At 42.1% G+C, this 25,367-nt stretch overlaps 1 protein-coding gene across 2 annotated transcripts; it reads left to right on the forward strand.

Moving 5' to 3' along the window:
- Positions 1-15,513: 15,513 nt before the first annotated feature.
- On the forward strand, positions 15,514-23,191 carry LOC145448405 (uncharacterized). Of its 2 annotated transcripts, XM_080326786.1 has the most exons (2): positions 15,514-16,300; positions 16,418-23,191. In XM_080326786.1, exons 1-2 carry the CDS (start codon positions 16,244-16,246, stop codon positions 22,601-22,603), a joined length of 6,243 nt encoding a protein of 2,080 aa, XP_080182912.1. In that variant the 5' UTR covers positions 15,514-16,243; the 3' UTR covers positions 22,604-23,191. The 2 variants fall into 2 exon arrangements, with proteins under 2 accessions (XP_080182912.1, XP_080182911.1); XM_080326785.1 differs by having other exon boundaries at positions 15,514-23,191.
- Positions 23,192-25,367: the final 2,176 nt, after the last annotated feature.

The raw sequence follows: 25,367 nt of genomic DNA on the forward strand, positions 1-25,367 counted from the left end.
ACCCTAAAGTGCGGTGTTCTCCAAAACGGCTACGTCTTAGGTCAGGGGCGGGCAACATACGGCCCGCGGGCCGGATCCGGCCCGCGAAGGGCTTTTGTCCGGCCCGCGGACAGTTTTTCGTCTTACATGATAATGTGGCCCGCCGGCCCAAGTCTTCCGAGATTCCCACTACTTGCTTACATACATCCAATTTAAGTGACTGTATGTTATTATACACATGTATGCGCAGCGAGCGAGGGTGGAGCTTACGCGTAAGTTCGTCGAAGCGAGAAGACTTGCATTATAGGCATTTACTAAGTACTGAGCCCTAATGTCATTTGTTGTAATAATGGTGCTTGTCGACGACAATGGTCATTTACACTAGGTCAATATTTCTTATTTTTGATTCCGTAACCGTCGACTTGTAGCACGGCGCACATTTCTAGGCTTTTGTAAGGCACCGATTATGCCAGGTGTCGCCAACTGAAAACGAGTCGTGGGCCAATTTGAAATTTCGAGGCCGCGGCCCGCATGAATACAATATCGAGATAGACAGGCCACACAGTTTAACAACCACGCTATCTCGCCATCTACTTAACCCTAATGCATTGATATCTTGGTAAATTTGGGGTACCGGGCTTATTGAACGCCTTGAAATCTTAATAAAGGATTGCACCGTGTGTTGATTGATCAGGGAGAAGCAGACATGGTGGTACCTGTATGACAGGGGTGGCCAACCTGCTGCCTTATAGAAGCAAATTTGTGCGGCCGTCGATGAGGTGTTTACGGCCGTCGACGTGGAATTTGAATTTACGAATTGACTCCCGATTTCTTGAAGGATTTTAATTATTCTTGAAAGTTTCTTCGCGCAGCGCGCGATTCAATGCGACTTCATTTTTCTATTTTAATATAGTATAGTTAATATAGTCTTTGCAATCAGAGCCCCACAGTACAGTTGCGAACAGATGTGCCTCATATAGAAATACCAACTCGTCATCGTGTGCTCCTCACTATACCGACAATCCTGACGGGAGGTCAAGACATGCAAAGAACAGCATGCAACAAAGTGACTAATAATAATTGGACTGCACTGACCGACCCTCCATCAACTCTACCGGTGAATCTGATCACATGGGATGAGAAATAATATGTAGAGCTGCTAATTTTATTGACGAAATTCATAGATGAATCTGAAAAAATGTTCGCGCTTGGCGCGACTATGAACAGCCTAAATTATTTCATAGATTAGTACGGAGTTCACCGGAAATGGACATAGACACTTTAACACGAGTATTTGGCGTCCTGCTAGTTCATTACGACTATTCCTTGGAATGCGGTCGTATGCTACATGAGTAGTCGAAATGCGGCCGTGACTGGCAAAAAGATTGGCCACCCCTGCTGTATGACAATACTGTTCTCAAATCCACATTGTCTTCGTCATTATTGGCGAGAAACGGCTTTGAAGTTGCATTGTTGTCGTTAAAATACATTCATTAAATACCATTTCTGCCTTGTATAGGCCTACGTGGATAAATGGGCGAAGAATGTATCGATTCAGCAATCCGGCCCGCCAAGTAGGCCTACTTAATTTTCCTATATCCAGCCCGCCGAGTGGAGAAGTTGCCCGCCCCTGTCTTAGGTGCATTAACAATCGCACACTCAGTTAGTATTCGTGAATAATGCAGAAGCACTGAGAATGATACAGAAACATTGAGTTGTTGCAATATCACGAGCACGATTGGATCATATGCGTCAGCTTTGCAATATTGTGTTTTCTTTGTGGTCACACAACAACAAGGATGCACGTGCAACCCTGATACACATTACACACGTGTCACTGCTATATGCTCACGTCGGACAGCAGACATTCAAAAATGCTAAAATATCTAAATAGATTCCCCGAACACCATGATATAGTCTGAGATGGGCAAAGAGAAAAAGTCCTCAACATCTGAAGATGATGGGGGTAAGATACCAGAGTAGATTAGAGCTTTAGCTGACTATTGCTCGAGTATCATACTAGACAACCTACAGAATGGGTTTTTGGCGTAAATTTGGACCATAAAACACGCACTTTATTTGTGATGTAGAAGCAATATCAGTTTAAATCAACCAAATAAAGCAGTGCAAATGTGTATCTGAAGTCTATTGATTTATTTCCGACTGCTTGTGGTTTATGAAAGGTTTTAAACAGTAAGGACAAAATATTAAAAGTAGTGCTATTATGTGGGCTATGAGACAATTTGGTGGGTGCTTAACCCAAAAACTTGACGTGATGGAGAAAGACAGAAGCGATTTTCGAATTCAGCGAATAAAAGTTAGTCAAAATCAATTGTCTGATCAAAGTCAACAAAAATTGTGTGGACCAGTGTTATCGATCTGACCGATTTTAAATGCTGGTATTTCGAACTTTCCCGATTATATTCCCAATTTTATATCATTGTTTTTAATTCGAATATTGAAAACCAATTTTAAAATTTATTGAAATTATTCTTCCGGCAGAAAAGGTCACTCTTCAAGTATGTCTTAGTGACTCGTCTAATTCATGCATAATTTATCGCAGTACCGAAGATGTTAGTTCAAGATGATAGTGCAACTGGACCAACAAAAGAGATAAAGATGCCCAGTAAAGTTATCAGGAAAGCATGGATTAACTTTTGTTAAATTGGAGAGCAAAAAGGATGTTGTGCTCGCAGATTCTCTGTATAAAAATAATAAATTTACTTATGCAGTTACATTATGCAGGGGAAGAGTGTCGTTGAAAGGAGAGGAAAACACATCACCTTTAGAGCAGGCCAGCACCGAAGATGCAGCTTCAAAAATACTTGCAGTTAGAAATTCCAAGAGACCACGGTTACACTCACCGACAGCTACTACTCAGTGGTGGCCCGACGATTGGGGGCCCTAGGCGAAACTTCCAGCCCCCCTTATCTATATTATCGCCACTTCTGTGGGGCGGAGCCCCCCAGACCCCCCTCTGTTAGCGGTGATCGAGACTTAAATTGCTGTACACCTGGTATGGACTGTTCCGGTATTACATGGTGTTCTTATAGCTGGCGGCCGGAAGCGCAAAATTTAATTAAACCGGTCTCAATCGAAAGATATTTTCACACTGATTCCGAAAATATAAATTGAAATCTGGTCCGCACGCTGGAAACCATCAAAAATCTACCTCAAAGTTCGAAATTTCCATTGTTTTGAACAATAGGGGCACCTGAGCTGAATGGCCGAATAATGCCTCACACTGATCGTGACGCCATTGAGCATCTCGGCAAAGTCGTGCCGTGTTGCCCGTGATTCTCGGAGTATTTTACGTCGTATCATAATTATAATACCATGCCAAAAGTACAATAAACGACTTGTCATATTTAAAAACAAGTGACTCAAGTGAACAATAGCGCGTGTTGAGACCCGCCTATTTAAAAGAATTATGGGATGTAGCGTGACATAGTAGTATACCAAGACAACTGCAAGCCAAATAGATCACATAAATCCAGAAAGCTGTCGGCTGACACCACGTCAAGGTTTCAGCCAGGTGCTGGATTAGGCCTATCTTTTTTCTACGAAGAAGATTTTTTTGCATGATTAGGCATAACAGCAAAATGTGCGGCAATGTGGTGCAACACCAGAAATATAACAGGAACACATCAGTACTGGTACCATCTGTGAAGAGCTAGCTCCACCGTCAGTAAGAACTTGCCTGGTTGGATTAAACCTAAAAAGCCACAAATAGCATCATAGACAAAAGTCCACTACAATCAAATACCATATACGTATTTGACAGCACTGTTACATCATTCAAGTCAATAAGGCAATATCATTGGTGGACAACAGCATCATCCTCAATATGTGCAGAACATCCCTGAGCTGACATTGATGGCTTGAACTATTTGTGTAGCAGTCCAAAATTTGCATTGTCACTTTCTTTCTGAATCTGAACCGACTTCCTTTTCTGAGATCCTGACTTACATTTGGCACGAATACTCACGGCAATATAGCAGGTACTTGACTACAGTAATTAGGAGATACTGATGCTACCAATTAGCCTACAACATAGCACATAAATGAGTGATACCGTACCAAATTCATCGTAGCTTATGGAATGTACGGTTGTCAACTGACGAGTGCACCTTACTAAATATGTTGTTTACCGAGTCATCTTTAGATTGAACTGGTAGCCCATTTCATGAATGTAATGGTAAAAATTGTTTTATGCAACACCTGATCTTAGGGCAAGTTTTGGTTGCAGTCAAATCCGTGAAAAGTTGCACTTATTTTTGATAAATTTGCAGTAAAAAGTTTTTATTTTTCATTAAAGATGCACTAAGAACGTATATTTATGTATAAGTTCCCTAAAATTATTAAGGTATGGGATACTCGAATCGATGCGTATCCAAGGCACTGTAGCAAAACTCAGTGTTGACGACTTCAACAAATCAATAGCCTGAAAAAATTGACCCGGTGGTAATATAATTTTGGCGGTCTAGCCTTAATTTACGTCAAATCAGAAAAGACCTCAAATTTAAACGACAGTGAAAAAATCAAGCGATAAATTTACATATAGTACCAAATATTTCCAGTAAAAAGTTAGTTGCATGAAAAATCGAAAATGCTGCAAAACGTTGCTTGAAAAAATGAAAAGTTGCAATATAAGATTCCTCCAAATAACTCAAAACACCATACTACATAACTTCTCTGAGTATTTAGGAAGCTGCCACAAGCTGTAAAATTAAGTTGCAAAAGCTGCAAAAACTTGCCCTGTGATCATTAAATTCTTACCTCTGCCCTGCTGAAATCGATTCCATAGGTCAATTGTTTGGTCACATTTTGGAACATATTTTTCTGCGACATGATATTAAATTATCTAACTCACAACTAATTAAATATATGTAGGGGAGACCGGGGACAATTGTAACACTTTTTGTATTTTCTAACATTACGTGTTTTTCCCATGGAAATTTCATTTCCAAAGTTTTATATAAAGAAGCTAGCAACTCGATAGTTGATATAAAAACTAAATTGGAACTCAATCAACAATCAATCATGGAAATTTCGGGTCGCGAAAATCGCCGCTCAAATGTTACAATCACCTCGTACCCCGGGGCAATTGTACCACCCATGCGGGGCAATTATAACAGTGGTATTTATAACTAAAAACAAACGAAATGAACAACAAAAACGAGAGCGCGAATTGTATTATTGCATTAAACTAAAGAAAGATAAGTTTGGATGCTTCCAGGCTACGCTCCGCCGCATTTTTAGCATCTAAATACAGTATCACCCTTCGTACCTTCTTCACGAGCGTAAAGTGTACAAGAAACACATTCATTCCATCATCTCCCTACACATATTCGGACTCTTCTACCAAGGTTATGTTGACCAGCGTGCATAATGGGTTGGTAATTCGGTCACCTGCGAATGTGCGAAACCGACCTGGCTAACATATCTTGGTTGAATGGGCCGATGATAGTGAAGCAAAACGACGACAAAACATTGTGTGACGTAAAAGCTACATTGGCACACTTCTGTTCTGTACAAAATTAAAATAAATTGTTCACACCAAATGACAAAATGTAAGTCGTTCATGATCAAAGTCGGGGGATGAGGATTCAGGTATGGGCAAGTTCAAGTGACCATTGCAGGTCGGCACACCAAAAGTCGATCAACATGAGAAAGGGTGGTTGAATCACGGACATAACCGAACCGTAAGATTCACATCACCACTTCTGTATGGCCGTTCCGACCGATAATCATGTTAGAACTGGTATGGAAGGGTAGTATATGTTCTGGTATTGAACTTCTGACTGTTGCAAGATTCATCTGCAGTAAATAAGTGGTTATGTCAACTTATGAACAAAGATATTCAGCATTGAAAAGATATTGTAACGGGGCAAAAGTAACAGACTGTTGCAATTGCCCCTGACACGCTCGACCATGATTAGTGTCTCAGTATGGTACCTTCCCGGCGATGCAAGTCCTAGTTTTCCTATCACCACGGTAGACTACGGCAACATTGTTCCAGCTACATATATTACGTTGTAACCACTTGAGGTACTATTCGTCTGAACAAATTATTCCAGACCAGAAAATATTTACTCAAGGGTCTAAAATCTCGTTTTTTTTCAAATTTTTCCGGCGTTTCGCGTCGTAGCTAAACGTAACTTCCGGTGTGTTAGAAGAGATAACGACCGCATGTGCAGTGTGCACTCAAAATATCAAAATGATTTTTCAACCCTACTAGCGGTGAGGTCGATTGTTACATTTGCCCCAGTTACATTTGTCCCCGGTCTCCCCTAGTCTTCTGTACACCTTTCTCAATGATAGCCATACAAACCTTTCAAGTATCGACATAGATTTTTGAAGCATAAAATACCAGGATTCAGTCCGCTAGAATCTTTCCTGCATGCAAGATCTATTGTGTATCTATTTGTAGTACACCACCAATTAAAAGACATTCACCACTTTCTGCCAACACTATAAACATTTTCTAACTGACTGTACCGGGAGCACATTGATCATGCTAGAGCAGTGGTTCCCAACGTGGGCGATATCGCCCCCTAGGGGGCGATTTGGCGGTCTAGGGGGGCGAAAATAACGAAGGGGGCGATAGGGGGGCGAAAACGGACGAAGGGGGCGATAGGGGGCGAAAGTAACGAAGGGGGCGATAGGGGAGCGATGGCGCGATAAAGCGGCTATATTGGAGCCGGGACCGTAACTACCGCATCCCAAACTCCCCAATTGGAGGTGGGGGCCCGAGCCAGAGGGGGGTTAAAATTATTTCGTGAATTCACATTAATTATAGAGTAATCTTTTAGAGATTCATGCAACTTTTTCAAAAATTTTTAGGGCAGGGCGCAATTTAGTATTATCATATATCTTGATTTTGGGGTACCAGTCACCCAACAAAAATACGCATGATTTATGGAAATGGGAGACTTCGGCGTCGGCCATTACTGCGCCACGACGCACCAAGACATATGAAGTTAGAGGCCATGTAACATGCGACTCCGAGAACTGTGCCAGAACGATCAGCAGCGAGAAGGCCTTGGCCGAAAAGGAATGTCCTTGTGCTGACCGAAAACTTCGATATATATACATATATGTTTAATTGTCCATAGGCGCCTCAATGGCTGGCGTCGAATGTTCCTGTCCTGGCGACCTTAACCCTACAGGAGAAATGCCATCGCGCAAGGAAAAAATTATTTGCCAGTACAGAAATACCAATTTGAAATCATGTGCGTCTTTTAGTTTGGTACGTTTTGACGATTTCCACATCTTCTGACATAGCAGATATAGGAGGTCACGGAATAGCATCATCATGTAACGAAGTCAATATAACAACGATTCCGCCCGAAGATGTTTAATTAATATTTAGGGGTCCTACCTTTTCTAGCTCACCACACTCAGCTCTACCGGAAAATCTGATTACGCGAGCAGAAAGAGGATAAAAAATTGATAGCAATATATATATGCCATTCCCGACCATATTGACCGATTCAAACATGAATTATATAAATTTGTCGCGCTTCGCGCGGTTAGGCGAAATACGGTGACTCACCAAACAGTACATCAAATATGGTATAGCTGATATGTAGCGACAAAGGGACCACTGGCTGAGGGGGGTCAGGGGGGTTTGGGGGGGGTGACGAAGTGCTGTTTTTAGTTTCCCAATATTTGGGGGGCGATGATCGGTGTGGAGCTTCAAAAGGGGGCGATGAGTCGAAAAAGGTTGGGAACCACTGTGCTAGAGCTTTGAAAACACGCTGCCAATCTGCAGACAAGGAATGAACAAATTTACCATCATGACAGCCCTGAGAATGGATTTCCATTCAGAAAAGGCCTAATTCACAACTAATATGTTGAGTAATGAGAATGGCTTAGTAAACAACAATATACGTAATAGCCTACATGCTTTCGTTTGCTTTCAAATGACTATTTCCTTTGATATTTTGGATATTCAGACTAAGTGTGGACTTGCTTCATCATACATTAACATATCATTTGAAAGCTGGAATCAAGAGCCAGCAAGTAGAATCTCAAACAACCATATACTGGAAAATTTTGATGGACTGAAATATACACTGCAGCCACTAGGAAGTATATATTCAAGAATAGTTCATTCCATGCTGCAATATGACCTCATTAACATAAAATCAAAGTAGCCTAAGCTCTTTTAACGGGCGCAGAAATTCAATTATCGAACACAGTTTACGGTACCATATTGGACGTGCGTACATGTATTTTCACGGTTGTTCGTAAAATGATAATAAAAATCGTGTAAATGTAGAACGGGGCCCCCTCATAAAATCAAAGAACAAACTTTTTTAGCGGGTGCAGAAATTTAATGATCGACTACTGTTTACGGCACCATATTCTACATGGGTACATATATTTTCACGGTTACTCGCAAAATGTTAACCAAAATCGCGTAAATGTAGAAGGGGGGCCCCCATAAAATCAAAGCAGCCTAAAAGCTCTTTTAGCGGGTGCATACATTTAATGATAAACTACTGTGTACGGTACCATATTCTACATGGTACATACAATTTCGCGGTTATTCGCAAAATGGTAACAAAAAAATCGCGTGAATGTAGACGGGATGACCCACTCATAAAATCAAAGTAAGCTCTGTTAGCGGGTGCAGAAATTTAATGATCAACTACTGTTTACGGTACCATATTCTACATGGGTCCATGTAATTTCCAGGTTATTCGCAAAATGATAACTAACATTCGCTAAATGTAGGACGGGGGAGGCTTTAGCTAATGACAAAATGGATAGAGATCATAAAATCAAAGTGAGCACTTGTAATGGGTGCAGAATTTAATGATCGACTACTGCTTACGGTACCATATTCTACATTGGTGCATGGATTTCAATGGTTTTCCGTAAAATGATAACTAAAAAATCAGAATTGATGATTGACCCCTCTTTACGGTACAATACCATATTCTTTATGGATACAAGGACTTTCGCGGTTATTCAGAGAATGGTAAAAGCGCGTAAACCGAGAAGGGGGGCTCGAAAGTGCATAAATCAACCAGGGGGCCTACCTCGCCTACCCCAAAAGCCCCCACTGCTACTACTAAAAGTGGCCGTATCGATACACTGTTCAACATCAAGCTGATACCAAACAGCAGCAGTAGCGGCGACGAACTACAGCCTACTTATACCTAACCGTTAACATCGCAGGCCAGCCGTTTCCAATACAGAAAATGCCATATACCTCGGGGTTTCACTGGACATGTCCCTAGACACTAAATTATCACCGACGACTGGCCTGTTATACAGCCTTAGACGCTTCATGCAAGCCTGGGATCTTCTGATACTCTTTAAATCCTTAATCCAATCGAAGTTACAATATGCCATCCTCTGTTGGGAGGCTGCCAGTAAAACTGCACTCGAGCCACTGCAATAAATACAACATAACGTACTCCGTCTCATGGCTAGGGCCCCAAAGGGGCCTGATTGTCCACCCAACAAGTAGCTGCTGGAGAGATTCGATGTCTTAAACATAGAAGATATGCGGAAACTAGAAATCGCCAAGTTTATGTATCAGTTCCACTGCGATCATTGCCCCGAATATTTTAATAACTTCTTTACCTCGGAATCAAAAGCGCACATAAGTACAACATACGCGAATCCACGTCGTCTTAATATCACATGATCGACTGAAAAGTCATTGCTCTATCAAATATACCGGCCCTGACGTGAGGAACAGTATCCCGCCGGCCATCCAACAGTCGACGAGCATGTCCACATAGTCCAAATACAAACAATTATTACTAAATAATTAGGCTATACTAGTCCGTTCTCAAGATTACCGGACCACGACCTGACCTATCGATCTCGCCTTCCATGACATGCCACCTCATTTTTTTGTCGCTTGCTTTTTCCTACTATCTTCTTTTACTTTTCATTCACTGTAGAAGTGTACATGCCTCCTCTTTACATTGCATAGGCCAGGGGTTCTCAGCCTTCGTTTAGCCGTGGCCCATTTTCGGGTTTGAAAATTTTCTGTGGCCCACCTCTTATCCAAGAGTCATAGTCATGTTCAACGTCTGGTAATCACCGCCGCCGACATGAAGATTTCTCTAAAATATGCACATTTTTTCTGTTAGCCTACTAATCATATCTAAACGCAGGCCTGTAGCGACACGAAATCGCGCAAGGCGCGGCAAATATTTTAAAGTTCAATCGATCTCCTCCAACAAACAACTAACGATATAATTTTGAGCCCTTCGAGGTCCTCCTGATTGGAGGTTCGGGGGGCGCGACAGTTACGGCCCTCGAAGATCGTACGACTCTTGTGTACTTCCGCTGTTCCTCTCACGTCGCGAATATCAATGAGCCAATACCTGCATCCACTGTGTGATTGGGGTTTTAGTTCCACTATGGTGGGGAATTATATATTAATTCTGGGCCTCGTTCAAACAATTCTTTGGTGAATGGGATCTACAACTTGAGAATAAATTGTTTAGTATGCTAGCTGTCAATCAGAGGTGGTCAGTAACGAATTACTTTTGGAAGTACTCAAGTAGTTTTCCTCTACTTCTGGTACTTACTCAAGTAGATCTGATTTTCTGTTTTACCAGATCACCTTGGAAGCTTTATGGACAAAAGACAGGTTCCGCTTTTTAGAAGTGGTATTTGTATTTCACTTTCAATTGCGAGTATCATACTTTGAGTTCTGATTACTTTCAGTTCTTCAGTCTGCAGGACATACATGTTGAAGCATAAGAGCAAGTGTAGTAATGCCTGTATTTTCCGAAAATAAAGCTACGCTAAATATAACTTTTACGATCCACAATATTTGTTATTAACGTATACTAATCGCGCAAAGTGATGAAACCGTATCCGATACAATTTCTACGTATTGCTCTTCACCTAAACTTGGGGCCTTATAATATGGGGTGGGGCGCCATGCCATGATATTCTTTAAAACTGGGTCTTCTAGTAAACAAAGGGTTAGTATCGCATTTTCATATCAACAGAGGTGGTCAAAGTTGTCAAGAAAGCTACTTAAGTAGAAGTAGAAGTAGCGACGAAAAAATCTACCCAAGTACGAGTAGAAGTACTTCTTCCATGGGCAACCTAAAACTACTTAAAGTAGAAGTAGAGTTGACTGACTTTAAATCTACTCAAGTAAGTAAGTAGTTGTGAAAACGATCGTAATTCCTTCACATGGACTGTCAAAATGTGCATATTGAGCTATGCGAAAGGTGCCTATATTGATGCATACCAGGTATCCAATTTTCGACAGCATAAGCATTTGTTCGCATCATGCGATGAAAATGATAGTATTGAAATGGGAATGCGATACTAATCCTCTGTTTACTCCAACAGCATGTTTTAGAAAATATCATGGTATGTCGCCCTCCGCCGTATTATAAGGCCCGTAGTTTAGTCGAAGAGCAATACGGAGAAGTTGTATAAGATACGGTGTAAACACTCTGCGCGATTAGTAAACGTTAATATGAAATATGGTGGATCGTATAAATGCCATATTGTGTAGCTTTATTTCCGGAAATTGAAGGCATTACTTCACTTGCTTTTATGCTTCAACGTATGTTATCCAGACAAAAAAACTGATATTAATTAGAACTCAAAGTATAAGATACTGGGAATTGAAAGTGAAATATAATTACTACTTCTAAAAGCGGAACATGTATTTCATGTCTTTAGTGCAGAAAGTTTCGAAGATTGGTATGCTAAAACAGCTCTGAAACCAAAAAAAAAGTCAGAGTCCACTTTTCCAGATTAGGACACGCCATGGACTGCTAGATTACGATATTATAAGTAAAGTCTAGATTGCGAAACATTAGTTTCAAACGTTATGATGAGTCATATATCCTGTGATGAAATATTTCATACGGGCGAAGGGCGACAATGATGTGTAAACGGAACCACGCCAATCCGCTACCGAAATCATTTTCACCGATACTTCCATGAAATCATACTGGTTACTCCGTAACCACTGCGCGCGAAACGCGACGAAAATTCTGAGCTTTAATCAACTTTTATGGAAATTAAATGTTGATGTTCCGTGAAAACAGCCCCGAAATTCCTCTGGCTATCTTCCTGATTAAACTACTTCTACTTGACAAACTGAAAATAGCGAAAAGTAAGTAAGTAGATCACAAAATATTACGAAGTAGAAGTAGCGAAAATCATATCTACTTGAGTAAGAACCAGAAGTAGCGGAAAACTACTTGAGTACTTCGAAAAAGTAGAAGTACTTCGTTACTGACCACCTCCGCATATCAATGCTATAGTTTGCATCCCATGATGCGAAAAATGCTTATTCTGTCGGAAATTGATACCTCCTTGGATGCATCAATACGAATCAAGCTCTCAGCACCTTCCGCATAGCTCAATTCGCAGCTTTTAACAATCCATGCCAACGAATTAAGACTGTTTTCAAAACTACTTACTTACTTGAGTAGATTTAAAGTCAGTCAATTTTACTTCTACTTCAAGTAGTTTCAGGTGACCTATTGAAGAAGTTCTTCTACTCTTACTTGAGTAGATTTGTTCGTGTCTAATTCTACTTGAGTAGCTTTCTTGACTACTTTGACCACCTCTGTGTACAATGTACAGAGTATGTCTTGTACGCGTATCTATTAAAGTTGCGATATTAGAACATTAAATCCGCTGATACATTCAATTCATGTTGGTGCATTGACTTGATGGCCGGACGTTTCAGACCAACTCCAAAATGAATGTGCTACGCTAAATCCTATATCCATTACGATTCGTTACGGTGATGCCGTATAGGCCAATACTTTCACAGGAAGTCGATAGAGGATATGAAATTGAAATTGTTACTATTGTTATGTTACAATAATACGACTTGCGGACGTAGGCGTACCACAAATCTACATCAAATGCACTTCAGTCAGAGTTTAGAGCACGCACCTTTTTCAAGGGAATACGACGTATGACACTGCCGGAATGCATGGTAACGTAGGCATTACCTACCAGTTAGTTTATTATCGAAATTATTTTCGTTGCTGTTGGACGTACAGGTTTTCACAGCCGGGGGTTACTTCAGCATTAACTTCTAGTTGATCGAAATTCTTTTCGCTGCTGTTGGCCGTAGGTTGTTATAGCCGGGGGATAAAAGCCACCATTTCCCCTCCCATTTCCGACTTGTACATTGTAAATCCATACGTGTCACTAGCTCACTACATCTCAACAGATTCGGATGGAAAGTTTTATGTATAGCTTTCATACAGCTCAGTGTTTCTCAAATTTTTTTAGATACGTCCCCCTTTATGATAGTGAATAATTTCGCGCCCCCTTTATCGTCTTATTACAAAATGTAGCCAAGATGCTAGCAATCCCAACGGATAGTTTGATGGCATGGAAGGTTTTCATTGTTGATGAGAGAATTCTCAAATACTAAATCACGACTATACACAGAGCAATAACCAATGAATTTGAGGTAAATCGCACAAGCCGCGGAATTTTTTTTCAGTTGACCGCAGCTTCGCTCCCCTGCGGATGCTTTCACGCCCCCAAGGGGGGGGGCGCTCGCCAGTTTGAGAACCACTGATATAATTCGATAATATGAATATGTATTTTCGAATATATGAACAAAACAAATATAACCAAACTTTCACTAACGGTACAATTTTCTAAATGGCTCTGTGGTCCACCTCAAATTTTTTCTATGGCCCACCAGTGGCCAATGGCCCACCCTTTGAGAACCCCTGGCCTAGGCCAAGGTGGGTGGCTAATCCAAAGACTACTCCAAGTCGCTTCGACACCTTCTTTCCTATCTTTCATTTTATCGCATTTTTGTGGTGTATTGAACAAATAAGAATTACTAATAAACCAATACCAGAACCGGCAATAAAATGACCAACTTCAATGGCGGAAGAAGTTCAAGATACAAGCCTCTAGTCAAATTACCAACGAAGTATCTAACCACACACCCTTACATGTCCCCAGTTAACGTGTTCTAAGTGAGGTTGCTCAGATTTATGCTTGCATTTACACAGTTTAGCTGGTGAGCACGCACAGAAATGGTGCTTCCAGCATTACAATGTACCTCTACTGGACTGCCGGTATCACGTTTTGATTTTTGGGTTAGCCTAAATTTCAAAGAATCAAGTGCCACCTTGCCTAAAATCGGTCTATGTTATCGGTAATCGGCCATGTGAGTGTGTCGATAATAATCGGTATCGGCCCGCGAAAATCAATATCGTTCTACCCCTAGTCCTATTCTTATGTGTAAAACATTGTTTATGTACAGAATATTGTTTGACATAATCTATTTCTGTCCTAAAGAAATAGAATACACTAGGCCCGATTTTGACATAAATCTCCTGACTGAACATATTCCGTTGAACCCGGTATCTAAACCACCTTGGCGTGTACGACATATTTCCTTCATAACATCCGCTAACAACTATATAAAGTTTGATCTCTGCGTGACTGCTGAAGCGTAAAGTTTTTGTGGAAATTTCAATAAATTGCAGCTCCATTGCGGTGGCGTTCTGAAGAAAACGGCTGCGGCCATATTTTTTTTCTCGTTTTGCCCTTCAATTTGAGACCACATCATTTTTAGAGTGCAGTGCCCCTTTAATAAGACTATATAGAGTCAGAGTCATAGTGCTTATTACTGTTCAGTTGAGTTCAAGTCAGGTTCAACTCTGTGAAACTCTTGGGTGAAATCGAAGGCCTTGAATTCATATTAAACTACAGGAAAACAGAACCCTCAAGGGCAAGGGCGGCCAACCCGTGGTCCGTGGGAAGGTTTTAAGGGCGCGGGAGGAGATTTTCGCAATGAGTTGTATTGTGGGAATTTCCCAGGTAATTTATTGTGAAATTGGAAGGCCAACCCTGAAATCCGACCGCGAAATGTGGCATATTGATGATTACAATATCACTTCCGACTTGAGTTCAAGTTTACGATACCGCATGCCAGCCACATGTCTGGATATGTCGAACGTCAAATTAGAACGATAAAATCGGCCCTTGACCCATTGTTGAATAACTTCGGTCACATGCTCTGTGACGAGTCCTTCAGAACTTTCCTTTGTGAAGTTGAATGTATCGTTAACTCGCGACCATTGGATGTTTCAAGCATTAATGACCCTTCAGCTCCGGAACCGTTGACTCCGAATCACATATTAACTTTGAAATCGAAAATTGTTCTGCCTCCACCTGGTGTGTTTCAAAAAGATGATTTTTATTTGAGACGCAGGTGGCGCCGAGTCCAGTACATGGCCAACGAATTTTGGAATCGGTGGAGAAAGGAGTACGTCCAATCTCTGCAACGTCGAAAAAAGTGGACACGCGTCGTGCCGAATCTGAAAGTCGGTGATGTCGTCTTGCTGTCGGAAGAAAATCTGCCACGAAATCGCTGGAAACTGGGAAGAATCGACTCCGTTTATCCTTCAGATGATGGATTGGTGAGGAAAGCAAGAATACTCGTTGGACGAAGAGACTCTAACGGAAAACCTACGTATCTCGAAAGGCCAATACACAAACTGATATTACTGGTTGAGTCAGCCTCTCTTGGTCGATAAAAACAGAACAGTAGCCGCTATTTTCACTCTGCATGGATCTGTCTCACCTTTAAGTAATATGACGGCAATGGTTGAATATTTGTGATTTCTGTATGATTATCGTACGTACGTATACGTGTCTTTTGTTCTTAGTGTGTCATGTATTTGTAGGTCGATCCCCGACGATGGGAGCCTTTATTGAACTTATTTGTTTGCGAAACCACAATTGCATCAAATTGCAGTTTCGGAGGAGCCATGTTACTGCAGTAATCTGCAGGGTTTAGTGTAGTGATTATTATCATCAGTTGATTAGGCGCCCCGTGCCTTGTTCTCTATATATGTTGATTGGGCGCCGCTTCTAGTTTATTCGTTTCTGTCGTTGGTACTATTGTGTTAGCTACTTTAAGTTGGTACGCTGTCAGTTGTTCTTTGTGTTCTATGTGGTCTCTAGTTATTGACATGTCTTTCTATTGTTTAGGCTTGTCTTCCATAAACCGCAGGCGACCACTATTTTAAAACCTAGTTTCACGACCTACCTTATTTGCTGTATTCGGGACATTCATTTGTTACGTCGTTCATTCGAATATATTATTTCAACCTTCATCAACGGATCATCGTTTGTCAGGATCGGTCGTGGGATTTGAGTTCAATTAAAAGTGGTTTCAATAACTCTCCTTACGTTAGGGGCAGTTACAGTTTTAAAATACACGCTTGTCACAAGAACGGGAGACTGAAGCAATTCGAAGATGGCTTCGAAAGAAAATACGCCAACCAATCAAGATATGGGTAATCATGATGTAAAGGTATCCGATGAAGCCCATGGAACCATCGCGCATGTGGATGTAACGTCCGCTGATGCAAAGGCTTCCGATAAAGCTCATGGAAACGCGCATGTGGATGTAACGTCCGCTGATGCAAAGGCTTTCGATAAAGCCCATGGAAACGCGCATGTGGGCGCAACGTCCGCCGATGACGCTAATGTACCGCGCAACGACCGCAATGAAGGCGAGCATGACGGTGAAGGGCCGTCTGATGTAGCGAAGAAGCGGCCGGTGGCGACACGCGGCAAAAACAAGGAGATAAAGACAAAATTCTCAGAAAGTACTGATCATTTGAGCCGCAGAATGGAGAATTGCTCCGAAATTGCAATGCTTTCAAGCAATGAAAGTGAAGTTGGGGACTCCGTGAAACTGATGCTACAGCACAGAGACAGTTTGAGAGAGATTCTCAAAGTAATGAAAGATGTACTTCCAGATGACGAGTATGCTCCCTATGAAAAAGATTTCAAACATCTGGAAGTTGCAATAAAGGAAACGAAGGTCCAAGTGTCACAGCGTCTTCGGGAAATAAGAGCCGATAGACGTTCGAGTTCTAGTCGGTCGAGTCGATCGAAGTCGTCCAGAAACTCGTCGAAAGCCAACAGTGTCAAATCTCACATTCAGAAGATGAGAGATGCCGATGAGAAAGCAGCGGTGCTCAGAGCAAGTTTACCTTTCAAGGAAAAAGAAACGGAACTCGCAGAGAAGATGGCCTCACTCGAGTCGCGAAAGGCTTTGCTCGAAACGAAGAGAGAGATCGCAACTCAAGAAGCGGTTGCAAAAAAGTGCAGGGAAGTTGAGAAAGTGGAAAATCCGTTCGGTCTGATGGAAGAGTTGGAGGATCTCTCGCGTGAGCCGTCTTTAAACGTGGAGCCACCAGCGGTTTCACGTCAAGATCAAACAACAGAAATCGCCGTTAACGAAATCCCACCGGCGAGAAATCCTGTTGAAGATCCAGTTGATGTTCGTGACCGACCACAATTTAGTTCTCGCGTGGTGGCCAATGACTCCCGCGTGACGGCCAATGACTCTCGCGTGGCTGATTATTCTCGCGTCGAACCTTCAATCAATACGATCGAGGGACAATTCGCTCAAGCACCGTCTGCACCACCAGCAAATAATAGGCTTAACGTCTATTCCGATAACTTTGTGCCAATGTTTGCAGGTAATGCACAGATTCCGCGTGATCTCGTGAGTAGGTCTGGCGTAGCTCCGAAGATCACAGCATCGAACTCGAATGCTCGCGGCACTCTCGATGGTCTCCAACGCAACGAGGAGTTACTTATGTCAATGATGAGGGAGATGATATCTGCTCAAAGACTTCCAAGCATTCGACTGTGGAAGTTTACTGGTAACCCTTTGGATTTTCCGAAATGGGAAGCATCGTTTAAGGCGTTGGTAGAGTCCAGAGTTCAAAACACCAACGAAAAAATGAATTTGTTACGGCAATATTTAGGTGACGGTCCCTTGAAGGTTGTCGATGGTTACTTCCTAAATAACACCGAGGAATCGTACGTCGCTGCAAAGAGAGAACTGAAGCTCAGATACGGTGGTAGCACGTCGATTGGAAGCGCCTTCATCAATGAACTGAAAGCGTGGAAGCCCGTCAAAAGTAAGCATGACCTTCGTGAATTTTCTGATTTCCTGTTGCAAGTTTCAGCCAACAAGGAGCGAAATACGGACTTGAAAACGCTCGACTATGCGTCTTGTCAAATACCGGCTGTGGTGAACAAACTACCATTGTATTTGAAGAACCGGTGGATGGATGAAGTTCACAAATACAAACGGGCTACTGGTAACGATGATAGCTACCCGCCATTCGTTAACATTGTCAGATTTATTAAGGACCAATCCGATATCAAGAATCAGCCTGAATTTGAAGTACAAGACAGCGGAAACGTCGAGAGCAAGCCGAAACCGAAAACAACTTCTTTCGCGTTCAAAGTAGAGAAGGCAAGTTGTTTGCATTGTGAAGGAGATCATCACATTGCTGACTGCACTGAATTGCAAGGTAAAACCATGGCGGAGCGTAAGAAGGTATTTTATGCTCTTTATTTGTGTTTCGGCTGCGGCAACAAAACTGGTAAAACTCACATTTCAAGATCCTGTACCAAGCGAGCAAAATGTTACAAATGTGATAAAAGGCATCCTACATGCCTTCATCTTGATACAGATCATGAAAAGGAAGTTAGAACCTCAACTTCTCTATGTACGCAGATATGCGATTCAAATGGTAGAGGAATAAGCAGCGCGCTCATTGTACCTGTTTGGGTTAGATCAAAACATAATGCGAGATGTGAAGTACTTTGTTATTGCGTCCTTGACGACCATTCCAACTCCAGTTTTATCTCAGACGAACTGTTTGATAAGCTTGACCTAGATGGAAAGGATACAGCGATATCGTTGACAACTCTTGCCGGGAGAGACATCAACACGCCTTGCAAGAAAGTCAAGGATTTGGAGATCTTGAGCTATGACAAGAAAGAAAGAGTTGATGTGGCGACACTTTTCACGGAAAAGGAGATTCCAGTCTGTCGCACCCAGATTCCCAACCGTAAAGTCTGCAAGGAGTGGGTACATCTCACAGAGGTATGTGATCAGCTTGTCCCGTATGACTCTAAGTTGGATGTTTCAGTATTGCTCGGCACAGATGTACCGAAAGCATTGCGGCCGAGAGACGTCGTGGCTGGAGGGGACAATGAACCATATGGAGTGCGTACCATATTAGGTTGGGGAGTTGTAGGTCCAATGTGTCTGGACGTTGCTAAGGATTCCATCATTTGTCACAAAACGTTAATTCGACCTACGGCCCTAGATGACAAGCTTGTGTTCGGTTCGAAATGTAAAGAAGTATTAACACCTCAATCAGTAGGAACCATGTTTGAAATTGAATTTGCGGAACACAATGGTAAGCATATTCCAATGTCAATAGAAGACCGTAGGTTCGTCGAAATTCTCAAAGAAGGCACATTTCAAAGATGCGATGGTCATTTGGAAATGCCTTTACCCTTGAAAAGTAGTACGGCAACGTTACCGAATAACAAGCCGCTAGCTGTAAAACGAATCGGTCAACTTAAAAAGCGCCTTCTGAAAGATGAAAAGTATTCCGCAGACTATGTGACTTTCATGGAAAATGTCATTAACAATTGGGCTGAAGCAGTGCCAGAAACTGACCGAAATATCGCAAATGGCAAAGTGAATTACATACCACACTTGGGAGTTTATCACCCGCATAAACCGGATAAAATCAGAGTCGTATTCGATTGTTCTGCTCCATATTGCTCAATTTCCCTTAATGATGTTTTGTTGTCTGGCCCGATACTACTGAATGAGATGCTGGGAGTTCTTTGCAGGTTTCGGAAAGGGCACGTGGCGTTGTGCACAGATATAGAAGCTATGTTCCATCAGTTTATTGTATCGCAGCCGTATCGTGATTTTCTAAGATTCCTGTGGTTCCAAGATCACGACATCAGGAATGGACCTCTGGTGGAATACCGGATGAAGGTTCATTTGTTTGGAGCAAAAAGTTCACCAGGCTGTGCGAACTTTGGATTGAAGAGGGCGGCTGATGACGGAGAAGGTCAGTTTGGTCCCGACGCGGCTAATTTCATACGCGACGACTTCTACATGGATGACGGTATTACGTCGAAGGACTCTGTTGAAGAAATCGTGAGTTTGGTTAAAAGCAGCAAAGCACTGTGCGCTAGTTTCAAGTTACGACTTTGCAAATTCGTTTCCAATAGTGCAGAGGTAATGAATTCTATTCCAACTGAAGATAGAGCGACTGGGTATCGCGAAATAAACATCTGTGATGATATCGTGCCTAACACTCGAACATTGGGGCTAATTTGGGATGTTAAGAATGATTGTTTCAGATTCAACATCAAATTGTCCGATCGTGCGGTGAACAGGCGTTCCATCTTATCCTTTGTCAACTCCGTATATGATCCGTTGGGTTTCATATCGCCAGTGGTGCTGGAAGGGAAACTCATTCTGCAATCTCTTTGCAAAGCTGGGACGGACTGGGATGATGAAGTACCAGACGAGCTGAAGCGCCGATGGGTTGCGTGGTGCTCAACGTTATCATCGATCGAGTCTTTGCGCATTGACCGCTGTTTCAAGCCGCCGAGTTTTGGTGAGGTCGTGCTTGTTGAATATCATCATTTTTCGGACAGCAGCTCGTATGCTTATGGTCAATGCTCTTACGTACGCTTGGTCAACGAAAGAGGAAATGCCCATGTTTCGTTGGTAATCGGTAAGGCCAGAGTTGCCCCTCTGAAGCGGCAGGTATCTATTCCGCGTTTGGAGTTGAATGCTGCTGTTGTTTCTGCTCGGATGAGTAAGTTCCTGAGAAATGAATTGAAGTTCGAAACGGTAAAGGAGTATTTCTGGGTCGATAGCATGGTTGTTTTGGGCTATATCCGAAATGAGTCGAAACGTTTCAATGTGTTTGTTGCTAACAGGGTGCAAACTATTCATGACCTCACCGAACCTAGCTCGTGGCATCATATCAGCTCGGCGATGAACCCCAGCGACGATGCGAGTCGTGGTATCGATGGCAAAGACCTCACAGACGATTGTCGCTGGCTGAAGGGCCCCGAATTTTTGTGGAAAGCAGGACCATTCGTTGCTGCTAGTGATCACGACTACAAGCCAACCGAACGAGATGCATTGGAAGTTAATGCTGAAATGCGTAAAGCGACTGCGTTTCAGGTCAAAACGGACGCGGAATTTAGTGGTCTCCAATTCATCGATATTAAACGGTTGGAGTCCATTTCGGAATGGAATAGAACGTTAAAAGCCGTAGCCAACTGCCTCAGGTACATAAACATATTGCGAAAACAACCCTCCACTTTGTCCAGCGAGTTAATGATTATTTCTGAAAAAATAATTATGCGTTCTCTCCAGAGAGAAGTGTTTTCACAGGAGATCAATGCCTTGGAAGAACATGGCGCTGAAAATCGTTCGGCTGGAAAGAAACCAACAGGTGGAAGTTTGGCAAGCTTGAATCCGTTCCTCGACACTGACGGGATACTACGTGTTGGTGGCCGTATTGGAAACTCAAGTCAAGATTTCGATGTGAAGCATCCTATAATAATGCCACGACAGTCCTTTCTGACACGACGGCTGGTTCGTCATTTTCATGAAGGTGTAAATCACATGGGTAGGTACACAACCTTGAACTCAGTTAGACAACGTGGCTTTTGGATCGTTCGAGGTCCATCAGTTGTATCAGAGGTGATACATAATTGCGTGGTTTGTAAGAAACTCAGGGCAAAGATGCAGAACCAACAGATGGCCGACCTCCCGCCAGATCGACTAAAAGAAGAGGCACCATTCACCTTCTCCGGCTGTGATGTCTTTGGAACATACTACATCAAAGAACGGAGGTCAACGATGAAAAGGTATTGTGTCGTATTCACTTGCATGTCGTCACGAGCAGTTCATCTGGAGCCACTGAATACTTTAACCACGGATTCGTTCATAAACGCTTTGAGAAGGTTCATCTGTCGGAGAGGAGTAATCAAGCAATTGCGCTGTGACTGTGGAACCAACTTCGTCGGCGCGAGTAACGAGCTTGAAAGAGAATTGAAGACGATGAATCAGCAAAGAATAAGTGAATTTCTGTTGTCGAAAAATTGTGATTATTTTGAGTTCAAGTTTACGATACCGCATGCCAGCCACATGTCTGGATATGTCGAACGTCAAATTAGAACGATAAAATCGGCCCTTGACCCATTGTTGAATAACTTCGGTCACATGCTCTGTGACGAGTCCTTCAGAACTTTCCTTTGTGAAGTTGAATGTATCGTTAACTCGCGACCATTGGATGTTTCAAGCATTAATGACCCTTCAGCTCCGGAACCCTTGACTCCGAATCACATATTAACTTTGAAATCGAAAATTGTTCTGCCTCCACCTGGTGTGTTTCAAAAAGATGATTTTTATTTGAGACGCAGGTGGCGCCGAGTCCAGTACATGGCCAACGAATTTTGGAATCGGTGGAGAAAGGAGTACGTCCAATCTCTGCAACGTCGAAAAAAGTGGACACGCGTCGTGCCGAATCTGAAAGTCGGTGATGTCGTCTTGCTGTCGGAAGAAAATCTGCCACGAAATCGCTGGAAACTGGGAAGAATCGACTCCGTTTATCCTTCAGATGATGGATTGGTGAGGAAAGCAAGAATACTCGTTGGACGAAGACGAGACTCTAACGGAAAACCTACGTATCTCGAAAGGCCAATACACAAACTGATATTACTGGTTGAGTCAGCCTCTCTTGGTCGATAAAAACAGAACAGTAGCCGCTATTTTCACTCTGCATGGATCTGTCTCACCTTTAAGTAATATGACGGCAATGGTTGAATATTTGTGATTTCTGTATGATTATCGTACGTACGTATACGTGTCTTTTGTTCTTAGTGTGTCATGTATTTGTAGGTCGATCCCCGACGATGGGAGCCTTTATTGAACTTATTTGTTTGCGAAACCACAATTGCATCAAATTGCAGTTTCGGAGGAGCCATGTTACTGCAGTAATCTGCAGGGTTTAGTGTAGTGATTATTATCATCAGTTGATTAGGCGCCCCGTGCCTTGTTCTCTATATATGTTGATTGGGCGCCGCTTCTAGTTTATTCGTTTCTGTCGTTGGTACTATTGTGTTAGCTACTTTAAGTTGGTACGCTGTCAGTTGTTCTTTGTGTTCTATGTGGTCTCTAGTTATTGACATGTCTTTCTATTGTTTAGGCTTGTCTTCCATAAACCGCAGGCGACCACTATTTTAAAACCTAGTTTCACGACCTACCTTATTTGCTGTATTCGGGACATTCATTTGTTACGTCGTTCATTCGAATATATTATTTCAACCTTCATCAACGGATCATCGTTTGTCAGGATCGGTCGTGGGATTTGAGTTCAATTAAAAGTGGTTTCAATAACTCTCCTTACGTTAGGGGCAGTTACAGTGATGCCGTATAGGCCAATACTTTCACAGGAAGTCGATAGAGGATATGAAATTGAAATTGTTACTATTGTTATGTTACAATAATACGACTTGCGGACGTAGGCGTACCACAAATCTACATCAAATGCACTTCAGTCAGAGTTTAGAGCACGCACCTTTTTCAAGGGAATACGACGTATGACACTGCCGGAATGCATGGTAACGTAGGCATTACCTACCAGTTAGTTTATTATCGAAATTATTTTCGTTGCTGTTGGACGTACAGGTTTTCACAGCCGGGGGTTACTTCAGCATTAACTTCTAGTTGATCGAAATTCTTTTCGCTGCTGTTGGCCGTAGGTTGTTATAGCCGGGGGATAAAAGCCACCATTTCCCCTCCCATTTCCGACTTGTACATTGTAAATCCATACGTGTCACTAGCTCACTACATCTCAACAGATTCGGATGGAAAGTTTTATGTATAGCTTTCATACAGCTCAGTGTTTCTCAAATTTTTTTAGATACGTCCCCCTTTATGATAGTGAATAATTTCGCGCCCCCTTTATCGTCTTATTACAAAATGTAGCCAAGATGCTAGCAATCCCAACGGATAGTTTGATGGCATGGAAGGTTTTCATTGTTGATGAGAGAATTCTCAAATACTAAATCACGACTATACACAGAGCAATAACCAATGAATTTGAGGTAAATCGCACAAGCCGCGGAATTTTTTTTCAGTTGACCGCAGCTTCGCTCCCCTGCGGATGCTTTCACGCCCCCAAGGGGGGGGGCGCTCGCCAGTTTGAGAACCACTGATATAATTCGATAATATGAATATGTATTTTCGAATATATGAACAAAACAAATATAACCAAACTTTCACTAACGGTACAATTTTCTAAATGGCTCTGTGGTCCACCTCAAATTTTTTCTATGGCCCACCAGTGGCCAATGGCCCACCCTTTGAGAACCCCTGGCCTAGGCCAAGGTGGGTGGCTAATCCAAAGACTACTCCAAGTCGCTTCGACACCTTCTTTCCTATCTTTCATTTTATCGCATTTTTGTGGTGTATTGAACAAATAAGAATTACTAATAAACCAATACCAGAACCGGCAATAAAATGACCAACTTCAATGGCGGAAGAAGTTCAAGATACAAGCCTCTAGTCAAATTACCAACGAAGTATCTAACCACACACCCTTACATGTCCCCAGTTAACGTGTTCTAAGTGAGGTTGCTCAGATTTATGCTTGCATTTACACAGTTTAGCTGGTGAGCACGCACAGAAATGGTGCTTCCAGCATTACAATGTACCTCTACTGGACTGCCGGTATCACGTTTTGATTTTTGGGTTAGCCTAAATTTCAAAGAATCAAGTGCCACCTTGCCTAAAATCGGTCTATGTTATCGGTAATCGGCCATGTGAGTGTGTCGATAATAATCGGTATCGGCCCGCGAAAATCAATATCGTTCTACCCCTAGTCCTATTCTTATGTGTAAAACATTGTTTATGTACAGAATATTGTTTGACATAATCTATTTCTGTCCTAAAGAAATAGAATACACTAGGCCCGATTTTGACATAAATCTCCTGACTGAACATATTCCGTTGAACCCGGTATCTAAACCACCTTGGCGTGTACGACATATTTCCTTCATAACATCCGCTAACAACTATATAAAGTTTGATCTCTGCGTGACTGCTGAAGCGTAAAGTTTTTGTGGAAATTTCAATAAATTGCAGCTCCATTGCGGTGGCGTTCTGAAGAAAACGGCTGCGGCCATATTTTTTTTCTCGTTTTGCCCTTCAATTTGAGACCACATCATTTTTAGAGTGCAGTGCCCCTTTAATAAGACTATATAGAGTCAGAGTCATAGTGCTTATTACTGTTCAGTTGAGTTCAAGTCAGGTTCAACTCTGTGAAACTCTTGGGTGAAATCGAAGGCCTTGAATTCATATTAAACTAATTTTTCTCACTCGTCTAAATATTTATTCAAACAGATAAAAGACAATTTCTGGGCCTATTTTTCAACGATCAGTCCTGATGGACAAGGCTTTTACCATATGTCCTCTTTTAGGGGGATTTGTCCTCCATTTCAAGGAAATATAA

The sequence above is a fragment of the Botryllus schlosseri genome, chromosome 10 (genome assembly GCF_051294905.1).
Source record: "Botryllus schlosseri isolate E-star chromosome 10, Bs_hap1, whole genome shotgun sequence".
Lineage (NCBI taxonomy): Eukaryota > Metazoa > Chordata > Ascidiacea > Stolidobranchia > Styelidae > Botryllus > Botryllus schlosseri.